The following is a 15,187-nucleotide window of genomic DNA, read 5'->3' as shown; positions in this document are numbered from 1 at the left end:
TAGATGCTTTTGGTTTGAACTAATTCGACTAATTCTTTAAGTTTCTGGCTATCCAAAATATATGGTATAAGATCAGTACAGAGATGGTGTGAAAAAAAACGAAAACTTCCGAATCTTCGGCCGATCATTAGGGTGATTCAATTTACTCAATATCGAACACGTGGTTTTCGTTGCAGTTATGGAATCGAGTGTCGAATATTGCGGATTTCAAACGGATTCGCAATAATGAACAACAGTTCAATTCCAAAAATTGATCCACGAGTCCAAAGCCTGAAAACCTCTGCTCCAGAAAAATCAATAGATGAGTTCATGAAGCTTTTCCTTCGTTGCGTATTTGTCACCGAAGGTTTCTCTAGTGACACTAGATTTTTTTTTTTTGCAGGCATAATAAGAAAAACAGTGACTTTAAAGTCTATCTTATTTTTTTATCTATTATATTTAATAACAGAAACTTTTCATAGACTTGTATTAAAATAGTCACTAAGTCGCCAAAAAGAGAGCTGCTTAAAATATAGCCGGATCAAAAATATAATTCTTTTCTAGCATTAAATTATGACCACGAATTTGCTCTAGTCACTCCTCTGTGCGTCGCACTAAAACCAACACACATGCGCGACTCGCGAGCGATGATCGCGCAACGACGGCTGGAATGCATCCGCGCGAACGCCGGAGGATCGATCTTCGGAAGCGAATTTGATAGCTATAGTTAATAAATTTTGCAATCCTCTTATGCTGTGCACTCAGTTGACCGTCGGACTCGCGGCTACTTGTTTGTACGATTGCGCAGATAGACGCTACGAGCAGGAAGATTCGCTTTTGCGGAAATTGTTCGATTTCGGAGTGCGATCGTGATCGATAAATTGCGCGCGCACGTTGATAACTACCGGAAGTGACCGTTAGAAGATTTATGACAATAAAATGAAGCTATCCCTGTTGGTGTTTATCGGGTGGCAAATTCTACTCGGTTTATTGGTCCAAGCACAGTTTGACGGAAGTTTTTGGTGGATGAATACCGATCTGCTGAAAAAAGCGGAACAGATCCGACAGGAAAAGGATGTGAAATCTACGGTGGTGAATAATGTGAGTAAGAACAGATCGATCTTCCGATCGATCGCGCTTCCTTATGGCTGTTTTGCGGAAAGCTTAGTGATAGTGATTCATTGACATCTCTTGTATTGACGAGACGCCTTGCAGTGAGATCCGAGCATGACGATTAATTACGTCGAGCGATAAGGATGAAGGTGCTGACCGAGTGTTATTGTTCTGAACGGGAGTCCCCCCGAAAGTTCGAGGAAAAACATGCAGTTTGCAACTGTTTGAAGTTAGTTTAGTTGAGAAAAAAAAACATTTATGAGCAATTATAAATTATGAAAGTCATACAATGTCGGTGATCAAAAAGTTCCAACACAAAACCTTCCGATGGTCTGGCGAATAACCACTATGTGCCTATATACGATAAGCGAGGTTTTTGTCATCACTGTTGTAGAAAATACAACGCCATGACCACTTCTTCTTCTTCTTCTTGGTATTACGTTCCCACTGGGAATATTCTAGGAACTGCGAGCTTTCTGAGCCAAAGTTGCCTTTTATGTATTCGTAGGTACATCACTGATCATGATACCATAAGTGCACCAGATTCCGCTCATTTTGAGTTCAAACATTTGTTAAAGAATAACTATTGACTTCAGTCAAATTGTAGCTGAAAGTATATACAATCAGGGGCAAATTAGAAAGAAGTTGAAAAAAATCAATGAAAAATATTTTTACATTTGCAACTGCATCTTAATGTTCAGCGTACGGTAAAAAATTTCGACGGATTTTATGGGGAACAAACTGATAAATGCATTAATTTGAATATTGAAGGGGAATGAAATTACTCTGCTTTTGACAAAAAAAAAACGAGTTTAAAGTTTTTTCAGCAATTTCTCATTCCATACAAATTGTATGAGGATAAAAAAAGCAAGACAATCGTCTAAAAATTATTTTATTTATTTCCGATGGACAAAAAACTTAATTAAGAAAAAAAGCTTTGAAATAGTAGAAATTTTCAGTATACTCAACTAAAAACAGACCAAAACGTAATTTCCTATTGTACCCTTTTATGATATTTTTTAATTTTTAAACCATTTTTTTTTTTTTTTTTTTTTAATATTATTAGGCACTCCGTGCTCGTGGCCACTACTGTGCCGGACTCAGTTGATCTGTAGCTGCTTTATCGATACAGATCTATTTTCAACTTATCTATATTTACATCTAGTTTCACTCTCTCCTACTCTTTTACTCTCACACCGAGCAGGTAGGAGAGAGCTCTGCTATTAGTGAGGCTAGCTGCCTGCGAAGAGGGTCAGTTTGTCTCAGTCACCATCTGATACTGACGGAGGATGGATTGTGCTCCGTGAGGCGTCTTCTGGTGGCTGGACGGTTTTTTTTTTGTGGAGGGGCTGGGAATCGAACCCATGACCTTCCGCTTATGAAGCGGAAGCGTAACCTCAAGGCTACAGACCCCCCCCCCCAATTTTTAAACCATAAGCAGTGATATAAGCCTTCAATCAGCATCATAGATGCATAGAGGCATCATAAAAGCACTACAAATGCAGACACGCCTAACAGCACTTCCACCGCATATAAACCTTATTACTGCATCATTGATGCTTCTAAACCTGATGCATACAGGCATTAAATAAGCACTATATTGACTATATATTCGCATTTAAACCATTTTGCGCCAAATCGTATTCCGAGCTGGCAGCACCCGCTCAGATTCCAATAGAATTTTGTGGATGTGTAGATCTTGAATTAGTAAACCACTTATTGCATGATTAACTTTTTACAAAATTTATCTGGACTATCTTTTGGAAAGGATCAAATTTTCTACCTGATTTTTTTTTTCAACATAATGTAATTAAAATATGGCAACTCCTACAAAAAGTGTTGCATGGATGACTTGTAAATAATTGAATAAATTTTTATAGAAAAAAACTGCCAAAAATCTTATTTGTGGCCTACACGAAAAAAAAAATGATTTTCAGAATTTAAAAAATAACTTTTTTTTATTTTAATGAAATTTTGTCTCAAGATAGGTACACTGAAAGGAACGGTGAAGTTATACGAACATCGAACATGTTTTCAAATTTACTATCCCCATGATGATTATCTAATCATGAAAGCTTTTTATATGCGGTTTGTTCCTTCTCAATTCAACCGCATCGATAGCCGCACCGGTAAGCATTCGCAATTGACAATCGTAAGGTCGATTGTCGCATGCTGCAAGTTTTTAACCATGGCACACTGTAGCCGTCACCGAAGAAACGTGATCGAAATTGTTTCGACCTAAAAAACACGATTTATGTAGTGTCTTCGAGAAAGTTTTTCTATAAAATACTCACTATTTTATGAAGGTGTAAATTTGGTGATTGATCCACCTAAAAGTACGAACGAAATTCTTTTTTTCGTATTCATGAATTTAAAAAAAAAAACTTTGTTCGGGAAAGTTGCTAGTAATTTTGAAATAAACAACTTTGCTGGAGACATCGTATGCATATGTTTTGATTTTCATAACTATCTCCAAAAGACAATATTTTTATCTATCATATTTTACACCTTTTTGACACTAAAAATCATTAGGTTGCGCATGTTTCCGCAGTCTAAAACATCCACATCCAATGGTTTGAATCTTATACTATGAAATGTACAGAAAGCTACTTTTAGCCTGCTTTAGCCTGACGGTCAAAAGAAAGTCTGAAATAAATGATTACTTATATGCATATATAATTTACACTCATTCACAATACCTTATACTTGCTTGTGTTGAATACAGTATTGGACAAAACATTTGCAACTTTTTCGATTTTCCATACAAAATGACCAACTTTGGTATGCTAGATCTCAGTTATTTATGGACCAATTCGAATGAAATTTTCACAGAACATCAGATATAACTTGAATTTCAACATATATTTTTGAATATTATTTCCAATCACGGGTTTATAAGTTATAACGGTTTAACTAAAATGTAATTTTCGACGAAAAATTCTAAACTATTTATCTCAAAATCTGATAGCCCCACACAAAAACTGTCTTCAGCAAACTTGTTCATCTCGTTAAAATCTACAATTTTGCAGAAGATACTATGAAGCTATTTCTTCAACGTGTTTAGTTATGTCATTTATAAAAAATCGTCAAAAAATTCACTTTAGTCAAACCGTTACTGCTCTTGAACTTGTGATTGGAAAAATCACTCAAAAATATATGTTGCAATTCAAGTAATGTCTGATCTTCTGCCAAAATTTCATTCAAATCGGTCCATAAATAACCGAGATATAGCTTACCAAAGTTGATCATTTTGTATGGAAAATCGAAAAAGTTGCAAATGTTATGTCCAATACTGTATCTGGCAGCCCTGTATCAGTGTTTTCAATTTGATCCGAATAAGCTGATAGAACCATATTTGGAGAGTGTAACAGTTCGTGAACCATAACAGTTCGTGGCAAGGCGGGTTCATTTCTCTGACTACAGAGTACAATACACACATCTTGGTACCCACCCCCTCTCTTTTTCACTCTCACATAAAATTTGTAAACAACAAGGCCACTAAACTTCAAAACCCCATACAAAATCACTATACAAAATCAAAATAGTGCAGAGCTCTATAGAGTAGGAACTTAAGGCTAAGTGGTTCATAATTCGTTTTGGCAGCCATGTTGGAATTGCAGCTTGCAATTTCAAAGTAGCAACACTCAGTCCTCATAGTCCAAAGTATGCAGATACTTTTTTTTAGCAATGTTAGTGCAAAACCACCTGATTCTAAAGCATGGGATGAACTATCAACAACCACCAATTACGGCCTTTATTTTGCTAAAAAAAAGAACGAACATTTTGTCAAATCTCAAACCAGATGAACCCAAACTTTTGCACGATACGGTTTATGAACAAAAGGTCGAAAGACAAAACGTCGAAAGGACAAAAGGTGAAAGTGGGAAATTTTTCCTTCTTTGAAAAAATATTCTCGACCTTTTGATCCTTCCGTTTTGTCCTTGGACCTTTTGTCCTTTAGACCTTTTGTGTTTCGACCTTCTTTCCTTTCGAACTTTTGTCATAGATTCGCACGATACATTCATTATAGTAAAAGGTGAACCCAATTTTTGTACGATGACTGTCATTCAAGTGTTTCATTGATTTTGAATAGTTTTCAGATTTCTCTGCCAAAATTTCTTGAGTGCTCTTTAGGCCGCATCCACAAATTACGTAACGCTCTAGGGGGAGAAGGGAGTAGGCTCAACGTTACGGTTCATACAAAAATTTGAAATTTTTCGTACAGAAAAAGGTTACGGAGGGGGGGGAGGGGGTCAAAAATTTCCAATGTTTGCGTTACGTAATAAATGGACGCCGCCTTAAAGAATATAAGATTACGATTCTAATGACACATTGATTTATAATTTTGGTCGATCCAATGCTGAGGAAGATCGCCATGTTTTTTCATTGTGTTTTTGGTACAAAAAAGTCACAACTTTAAGTAAAAATTGAGTTTGCAAAATTCAAAAAATGTTTTTAGAAAAATTCCTACGAAGTAAGAAAAACTCATTGCTTTTTGGATGCGCCATAGAGAGTTTCAATTGAACGTGCAATCGCAGAGATATGGACAAAACACTTTTGTATGTTTTTCAGGGAGTGAACCCAAACTTTTGCACGACGACGTTTTAGCTAACCACTCAACATATTTAGCTTGATTTCACAAATATTCGACATCAGAAATGTGTCAAACTTATTGTCAATGGTTGCTTAGATACATGCCTTCAAAGTTTGTACGCATAATATTCGGTCACCCTGAAGGTAGGCCAATTATAGGTACAAATGAGCTTAATTTTGATCGAAGATTTTTATTTTGATCATTTTTTTAACATAATCGAGCTGTGAATCAATAGTAATTAGGTTAGTATTTCCTAACCTTCATGTCAAAAAATATTTTGCAACGATTTATACCAAAAAGGGTCATAAAAAGCCACTAGTAGACGAGGACGGACCTGCAGGTGAAGTGGTTTGAACACACGCCTCTCACGCCAAGAACCCCAAGATAGTCACTTATTATACAAAATAAATTTATAGTGACGACTTCCTTTAGAAAGAAAGTAAAGCCGTTGGTACAGATCACAGGGCTAAAAATCTCGTTAATAGAGATAAAAAAGCCACTACTGTGACTATAGGGGACTGTCTACTAAGGGAACGTCGGCCCTACACAAAACTACATGTCGTGTTTAAAACAACACTGAAAACGCAGACAGTAACTTATTTTTCTATCTGCTACCTCAAACCAATCTAAAATTAGTATTAAACTAACTAAGAGTTTTTTTTTTAATCAACGAACGGCACCCACATTAATATTATATCCATGATATACCTCGAGCAGAATTACTGAAGAAATGTGTGTAGCGATAGTTGGGAAATTTCTTCATTAGGAAACCCTGAAGGAGGTTATTGAGACATTGTAGATAACTTTTCCTAATAATCTCTGGAAAATCTTCTGAAGTATTTACTGAAGAAATCTATCGAAAAATGGCTGGAGTGATTCCTGAAGATTTTCTTGAAATATTGGAACAATTTCTGAAAATGTTGAAAATCAAACAAAAATATTGAAATATCTGCATAGTAACTCCAGAAAGAACTCTCGTAGGGGTTATTGGAATTGAAGGAATCAAATAGAGAAATCTTGCGCATCTTATCTTTACAGATATTTACTGGTTTATCTCCTTGAATTGCTTCGCGAATTCTATTAATATCGCATTTTTTTAAATGGCTTCAAAAATTCATTCAGATTTCGATATATGTATGAAAGAGTTTCTAAAATTTCTTCATAATTCATCTAAATACTCCAAGGAATTTATGGAGATTGCTTACAAACAACTTTCAGAAAATTATGGATTCTAGAGAACTGATTGCTAAGGAATATTCAGGAGTTAGTCATAGGGAAACTATTTGAAAAACTTTGAGGGATCACAAATGAAATACTTGAAGTAGATGCATTGTATAGTGTCGTAACAGAAGAGTAGAGGAGGGAAAGAATGTGGTATATTATACATGTGGTATTCCACCATTCCGGTTCTTTTACACACCACAAACTATTCCGGAAGTACCGGAACTCGGCAGCTATCGTCTGTCTGTCACTCAATACACTCTAACTATATAACACTCAATAGTTGTTAATTTCAACCTGTGTCAAGGTTTGTACCCTTTCGTGACAAGGTTCATATAGCATTGTCAAGCGTAACAATTCAATGTAGCCATCTATAATATCGCAGAGCACCACAATAAACATCAGAAATACTTCTGGAGATTTCGTTCAGTTTCTCCGGGGATATCATCCTGGAATTCCTTCGAGTATATCCTCCAGAAACTCCTCTGGCGATTTTCTCCAAAAAATTCTCTAGATCCTTTTTTTTTTTTGTCAAAGAATTCCTCCGGGATTTTCCCCCATGAACTTCAAGAAAATTGTATCTCCGGAGGAATAATTGAAATCCCCGAAGGAATTCTTGGAAACAAGTAGTTCATAAGTAGATGAAAAAACCGAATAGACCATTTCCGTCAGACCTTACCCCCTATTTTTATATTTTTATTCGAAAGACGATTGTTTTTAATGATTTTTGTCGCTTTCAGATCTAATTTATATGCACTCCTGATTTTATTATAATTTTTTGAAAACTAGAGAATTCACCACATTTTGAGAAGTGCGGCACAGTTGTTTCAACCCTGTGGGTAAACAAAGTGGAGATTTTTCCTCAATCAATCTCACCCCTGCGTTGAGTGTTTGTAGACACAACAAAATGTCAATGTCAAATCAAGCACACGACGACACGACAAAATGGTCTGAGCGGTCTGAGACTCACAACGGATAGCAATTACCGTTTTATATCTGCTGCTGACGTCGTCAAACTTTTCCGGAACCATATGGCCAATAGATCATACATACTCCCCCGTTTAACCACTCTAATAGGTCTTTCCGCCCAATTGGTTAGAGTCCACGGCTACAAAGCAAAGCCATGCTGAAGATGTCTGGGTTCGATTCCCCAGGATCCAGGATCTTTTCGTAATGGGAATTTCCTTGACTTCAGCGTATAATCGTAATGGCCACACGATATACGAATGCAAAAATGGCAAGCTTGGCAAAGAAAGCTCTCAGTTAATAACTCTGGAAGTGCTCATAAGAGCACTAAGCTGAGAACCAGGCTCTGTCCCATTGGGAACGTTAATGCCAAGAAGAAAAAAGAAAAGGTCTTCCCGAACGAACCAATCAAGAATCTCTTGCATTCTCGATCAGCGGTGATCTTCCGGATTAGCGAAACTCTTTTCGCCACCCTCAGCCAACCGCGGAAGATAGCAGGACCATTTTCATATCGAAGCGGAGCACCACAGCAGCCACAGGCGATAGTAATAAAAAGGATACCCACCGTTGTCGTGAAAGATTTCGTCGTGCTGGATCTCTTCATCAAATTAGTAGAACAATGACGATGGAAAGTGCTCGGGGAGTAATATTACTAACGGGGAAATAATATTATTTGCGCGCACAGTCAACCTTAAAATTCCGGTGGTGGAACCGAAGTTAAAAACATTGACGACCAGCAGCAGCACCAAGATGGTTTCCTGAATTGTTTTGTTGATTCCAGCCACGGTGGAAGTGGCGGATAAGAACATAAATAAAGGTATCTCTCATGATTGACCACAATCAGCTGATCAAATATTCACCACAACGTGGAGACAAAAATCATAGGAGAAACAGGGGTCTGATAAAAATCGGAGAGAAATAAATTGTAGGAGACCGTGGGGTGTAATGTCGTGCCGCCAGTTTTTTACTGTTTTTCAATAGTTGGGGGCTTCAAAACATATGGGTTCCTTGGGAAAGTTTGTTCAGTAAATTGACAGAAAGCATATAATCCATTAAATTTTTTTCACGGAAATGGTCTATTTAGTACTATATCATTTAATTCCATTAGAGTGTGTATCCTTTGACAGATACGCGTATTTCGACCTCAACTGTAAGTCCGTTTTCAGTGTCGAGTCGAGTCTAGTACCCGACACTGAAGACGGTCCTACAGTTGAGGTCGAAATACGCGTATCTCTCATATGATACAAAATCAAGTGGAATCAAATGGTAAAGTACTATTTTTTTTCATCTCCTTATAGGTATTCCACTAAACAGCTCGAAGATTTATCATCAAGTAGTTCATGCTTGATATCCCCGGGGTAATTCTTGAAGTTCCCGGAGGAATTCCTGTATGAAATTCTCGAATCAAATCCAGGAGTAAGTTTTTTTAATGATTCATTTATGGACCCTATTATCAAATTAAAGTTTAAATATGATATAAGTAGCCGACATTTGAGCGGGAAAAATAACTAAAGTAGTTGCATGCTCTTTCGTGTTTTTAAATAAAAACAAGAGTTCATCCAATGACACTTCCAAAGACTATTCTAAGACTTCTTCAACAGAGTCCTCCTGAAATTCTCCCGAGAATTCTCAAAGGAACTCCTTCAGGTTCCACCATAGATTCCTCCTGCTGTTTCTCCAAAGAATGCCTTTTTTTCAGAAACTCCTTCAAGGATTTCTTAATGAATATTTTTCAAGGAATTTGTGGTGGAAAATTCCACCACGAAACAATTCAGAGATTTTTTTTAATCAATTCCAAGGATTTCACAGATTCCACCTAGACATAGTTCGGATATTTTCCAGAAATTTCTCTACGGTTTCCTCCAGGGATCTCTCTAAGCACCTGGAATTCTTCCAGAGTCCCACTAGAGATTCCTCCAGAAATTCGTTCTACAAAGAACTCCACTTGCCAGGAAATAATTCAGAGATATTATTGATAACTTCTTTGAATACTCCAGTGTTTCTTTGGAGGATTTCTTCAAAGATTTCACCAAGAAATAATTCGGATATTTTCCACAAATACCTCCAAGGATACATGCAGAGACTTCTCCAGAAATTTCTCCACAGATTCAACCAGGAATTCATTCAATGATTCCTCAAGGGTTCTACTAAGGTTTCCTTCCGCAATTTCTCCAGAAAATCCTCGAGGGACTTCCCAAGGAATTTATCTAGGCAAATTTCGGCGCCAAATAATTCAGAAATTCTTTGAGTTTACAGTAATTTTCCGAAAATTTTACCTCTAACATAATTTAGATACTCAAAAAAAATGTACTCCAAGTAGTTAGAGCATTGATTTTTAATCAATTCATTAAACTTATTTTGTTTATTTATAAATTTTTTAATTTGGACACGAATATAATATAATATTCACATAATTATTTAAAGCTTCAAAACATCTGTTTGATTGCATTTATAAAAAAAAATCTAAAGTTCCATAGATATTTTTTCAATCTTGTCATATGAATGATTTGAAGCTTAATCATAATTTTATAACCCAAGTTTATAAGTAAAAAAAAAGAAGTTTCATAAAAAATAATTGTATGCAATTTTTTAGCGCCTCTCATTTTACGGACTTGATTCAAAATGCTACGTCCACTAGCTAGGACCCCTCCCTCCCCCTCGTCACACTTCGTCACAAATTCGTGAAGACCCCCCTCTCCCCTAAAAAGCTACGTCATTTATGGACGACCCCTTAATGAATTTCTCTAGGGAAAATTCGCCAAGAAATAATTCAGAGATTCTTTCGAAAACTCCTTCAAGGATTTCAGCAATTCTTTCAAAGATTGATGGCACAAATCTCCCAAATGGCGGGGAACGTGCCTCTGGAGCCGGCCTTCTCATATAGTTTCCAGAAATTTCTCAACGGGTTATTCCAGACAATTTCTCGAGCAATTCCTCTAGATTTCTTCCAAGGATTCCTTCAAGAATTTTATCTGCAATATTTCCATTTTTCAATTGCTCTAAAAATGTCCTCAAAAATATTCCTACAGCAATTTGTCCAAGGATTCCTTCAGGAATTCCTCCAAGAGCTCCTTCAGATATTTATAAAAGAATTTCTTTAGTAACGTTTCCCAGGTAATAAGTCACAGTAATTTTCGAAAACTTCTCCAGGGATTACAGTACATTCTCCGAGGTTTTCCTTAAAATATTTTTCCAAGAAATATTTAAGATATTTTCCAGAAGTTCCTCTAAAGAAACATCAAGTAATTCTTCCAAAGATTTCTTCGAAGAATTCTCAAAGCGTTTCCTCCACAGATTTCCGTCTGAAACTCCTACAGCGATTTCTAGAAATATTTCAGGCATTTCAGTAATTCCTTCGAAGTCACCTGGACAAATATCTGAGTTCAATTTCTAGAAATTTCTTCAAGGATTCCTCCGAGAATTCTCCAAGAGATGCATTCAAAGTTCCACAAAAGATTCCTCCAGGAATTCTTTCTTCAATTTTTCAAAGCATTCCTCCAGCATTATTCTATGATTTGCTCAAGAATTACCCCGGAAAGCCCTTCAACGAGTTCAACGAATTTCTTTAGGAACATTTCAACAGGAAATGATTCAATGATTTTTTTACGTTAAGTACGTTTTACGGCAATATACTGGGTGTCATTTTAAAATCCAAAATGTTGCGACCGTTACGATATTATGTTAGAGTTTGAACTAAAAGGCTGCAACTATGACAATCGACTAAAATTATTATTATTATTATTATTTATTAGCGACACTTTACCATTCATTTGGCATTCGTGTCGGTGACTAAAATTCAAATGCAGAAAATCACTTGGCGTAGTTAACGTCATGCGGTCGTGTCTTGTACACAACCCCCTCACCATTTTTTTTTTTTTTTTTTGAACACTCGTCCAGAGAATGCAGTAAATCTTTCAGAGAATTTCTTCAAAAATTTCACCATGAAATATTTTAGATATTGTCGAAAGGGTACACCTGAGACTTTTTCAGGAATTCTCTATGGATTCTTCTAAGAAATCCCGGAGGGACCCTCTTTTTCAGGGATTCCTCCACAGAATTCCTTTAACTCCTTCAGGATTTTTTTTAAAGAATTGCTCTAAAGAAATTTTAGCGCTAAATAATTAAGAGCAGCAGGGATTCCAGTTATTCCTTCAAAGATTTCACCTTGAAATTTTCTAGAAATTTCTTCAAGGATTCCTCCAGAGACTCTTCCAACTTTTCTTCTAAAGTTTCGTCAATGATTCCACAAGGGATTTCTTCAGTTAACAGTGTTACCGTATATATAACAAAGTCAGTGAAAGAAAAAAAAAATAAAAAATGCCATCGAGTAAAAAAAAATTATGCATTTATGACGGTTTATTTGGACGTATTTGTCATCACTGATAGTCTATATAACTAAAGATAAATGTGAAGAAATGAAAAAGAACGTTATAGTGCGTTGGAGGAAGACAAATATATACGGTTCTCTAGTTAAAGAGAGAAAGCACGAGGTCAGGTGGTTGCTGCGAGCGTGTGATCTGAAGTCAATGTGATGGATTTTACTAATCCACCACATTGATCTGAAGTGAGGGATTCTTTGGATAGTTTTCAAGACGAACGGACGTGTTCGAAATAACATTCGCATCAACTTCTTTAGAATTGTGTTTTGTTTCAGAGTTAGACGGATAAAATTGAAGAGTAGATTTACGACAGAGATAAACTTGTGGAGGAATACCTGGAGTAATTTCTCGATGTGTCCTTGAAGTACCTTCTAGTTGAATTCATAGAATTTAAAAATAAATAAAGAAAATACTGGTATGAATGTCAGTTTATACTCGGACGCCGTTGAGTGAACACGTACTCGAGAGTGCTGGTCAAGTATTAAACAGTTGCTCACACTTTGTGTGATTTTTTTTTTGTTTATTGTTCAAGCGGAATCTATTCATCGAATAAATAAAAATGGAAACCAGAAAGAACACGTTGAAACTTGCTTTTTCGCAAGGTGCAAAGATGCCAATTCACCTGGATGTTTTACGGTTCATGATGCGAGTGCTGAAAATTCCAGCAACTGACGTGCATTCAGTGTATAAGGACGAAAATGACCAACGGTTTTACGTGAAATTTATCGACGAAACAAGCTTCAACAGATTCAGTAGTGCGATGGAGGATCAATATTGGTTCCAGTATGCGGATGGTGAAAAGACCAAGGTTCAGCTTGAGATGGCCACCCGGCAATTTAAGTACACACGGATGTTCAATCTACCCCCTGAAGCGGATGATAAGGACATTGCAGCGGTGCTAGGGCTATTTGGCATAATCAGACAACACGTGCGTGAGAAGTACCCAACCGACTATGAATACCCTGTTTTTAGCGGAGTGAGAGGTGTGCATATGGAAATAGAGAAGGAAATACCGGCAAACCTTTACATTGGCCACTTCCGTATCCGATTATACTATGATGGACTGAAGAACAGATGCTTCTTCTGCAAAGCAGAAGGTCACAACAAATCAGATTGCCCTAAGCTGGCAGATTGCAGAGATGCCGGTTCATCGGGATCGGTCAACAGCAGACTCTACAGTCAGGTGACGGCCAATTTGAGGATCGCGAGAGGGCTCAGCGGCAGTGTAAATACCGCACCAACTTCGATGACGGTGCTCAGCGTTCCACAGCATCCAAGCGCACGAGAGGCTCCATCGGCAGAGGCCGAAACCGCAACAAAGGAACAGGCAGCGTCGATGAGTGTAGGAGAGACGAATGGTGAAACACCGGAGAGTGGCAGAGCAAACGAACCGTCAAAGACAAGCGGTGTATCGTGCTCCGGCCAGGAGGAGAACAGTTTGAAACGGGGACCATTGTCCACGTCTGAAAACGATAGCTCGGACATGGAAGTAGTAAGCAGAAAGGGACGAGGTAGGAAGAAAAAAAATTCAATGGAGGTGCCTGGTATTCGATCTCGAAGTAACTCACGCCGCAGTTCTAGGAGTAACTCACGGCAAATGAAGTAGAGTGGGAAACGGGTTTCTCCCGATGTGATAACTGTTTGTTCTTCACATTTGTTAACCTTTGCAGTATGCCTTCTCGCACTAGTATCTCTCAGTTTTCGATTTTCTCGCAGATTTGATCTTCGCCTAGCTTCCATCTGATTTGTTAGTGACCATGTCATACATTAGAAAGATGGCCACTGTAAATTTGAATGCAATAAGCACTAAAGTCAAACATCTTTTCAAAGAGTTCGTGTGGAATAACGACTTGGACGTTATTTTCATGCAAGAGGTAGCTTTTGAAAACTTCACCTTTATACCAACACACAGAGCGTTAATCAACATCAGTACAGACGGGAAAGGAACGGGTATACTAGTACGATCAAATATCGAATTTTCAAATGTAGTTATGCACACTAATGGTCGTATGATCTCCTGTGTTATAGACGGAGTGAATTTTATAAACGTGTATGCGCACTCAGGTTCCAAGTTTAAGAAAGAGAGGGAAACCCTGTTCACTCATGAAATTTTGATTCACTTGGGAGAGTTCAAGGAGAATATCATTCTGGGTGATTTTAATTGTATTATTGACAAAAGCGACTCATCAAGTTCTGTGAAAAACCTGTGCAATGGCTTGAAAAAGTTAGTTAACGAGTTAGATTTATTCGATGTTCAACTATTAAAAGGAAACGGGCGAACTTTCACATTTGTTAGAGGAGATTCAAAATCTAGATTAGATCGATTCTACGGTTCCAAGAATTTTATCGAGCAGGTAAAAAAAATTGATACGGTGGCTGTTCCATTCTCCGACCACCACAGTGTGATTTTAACAGCTTCTGTGAAAGACATCAACCAGATTAACTTTTATGGCAGAGGATATTGGCGAATGAATTCAAATCTTTTAGGTGATGAAGACATAAAAAAAAAATTTGTAACTTATTATGCGAATTTGAAAAACAGAAATTCATTCCACAATTTGAGGTTTTGGTGGAACAATGATTTAAAAAATGGGATCAGAAGGTTTTTTAAAAATGAATCGTTCAATTTGAATCGACAAATCAATAGCCTGAAAAGTTTTTATTATAAATGTTTCAATGATGCAGTTCAATATCAAGCCATCAACATCGACGTCACTGATGAGCTAAACATTGCAAAATCGAAATTAATGGATCTAGAGCAAAGCAGGCTTAATAGGTTTCGGAGTAAATTGAAAGCTAATTCTTTGCACAATGACGAAAAGCTATCTTTTTTCCAAGTCACGTCTTTTATCAACCGATCTTCACCATCTAGATTGATGAAGTTGAACGTAAATGGTGAAAATACTTCAAATCCCTCAATTTTGAAACAAGAGAT

The 15,187-nt window shown here is 37.0% G+C and overlaps 1 protein-coding gene across 1 annotated transcript in view; it reads left to right on the top strand.

Annotated features, from left to right (window-relative positions):
• The first annotated feature begins 729 nt into the window (after positions 1-729).
• LOC5570596 (serine protease 42) overlaps positions 730-15,187 on the top strand; it is a 37,367-nt gene continuing 22,909 nt past the window's right edge. Inside the window, exon 1 of the mRNA XM_021842905.1 lies at positions 730-1,080. Within this exon, the coding sequence (XP_021698597.1) occupies positions 919-1,080 (162 nt within the window). The 5' untranslated portion in view covers positions 730-918. The remainder of the gene's footprint in view (positions 1,081-15,187) is intronic.

This window comes from Aedes aegypti, chromosome 1 (genome assembly GCF_002204515.2).
Source record: "Aedes aegypti strain LVP_AGWG chromosome 1, AaegL5.0 Primary Assembly, whole genome shotgun sequence".
NCBI lineage: Eukaryota > Metazoa > Arthropoda > Insecta > Diptera > Culicidae > Aedes > Aedes aegypti.
Note: the sequence above shows the minus strand (reverse complement) of the source record. Positions and strands in the feature narration are given on the sequence as shown.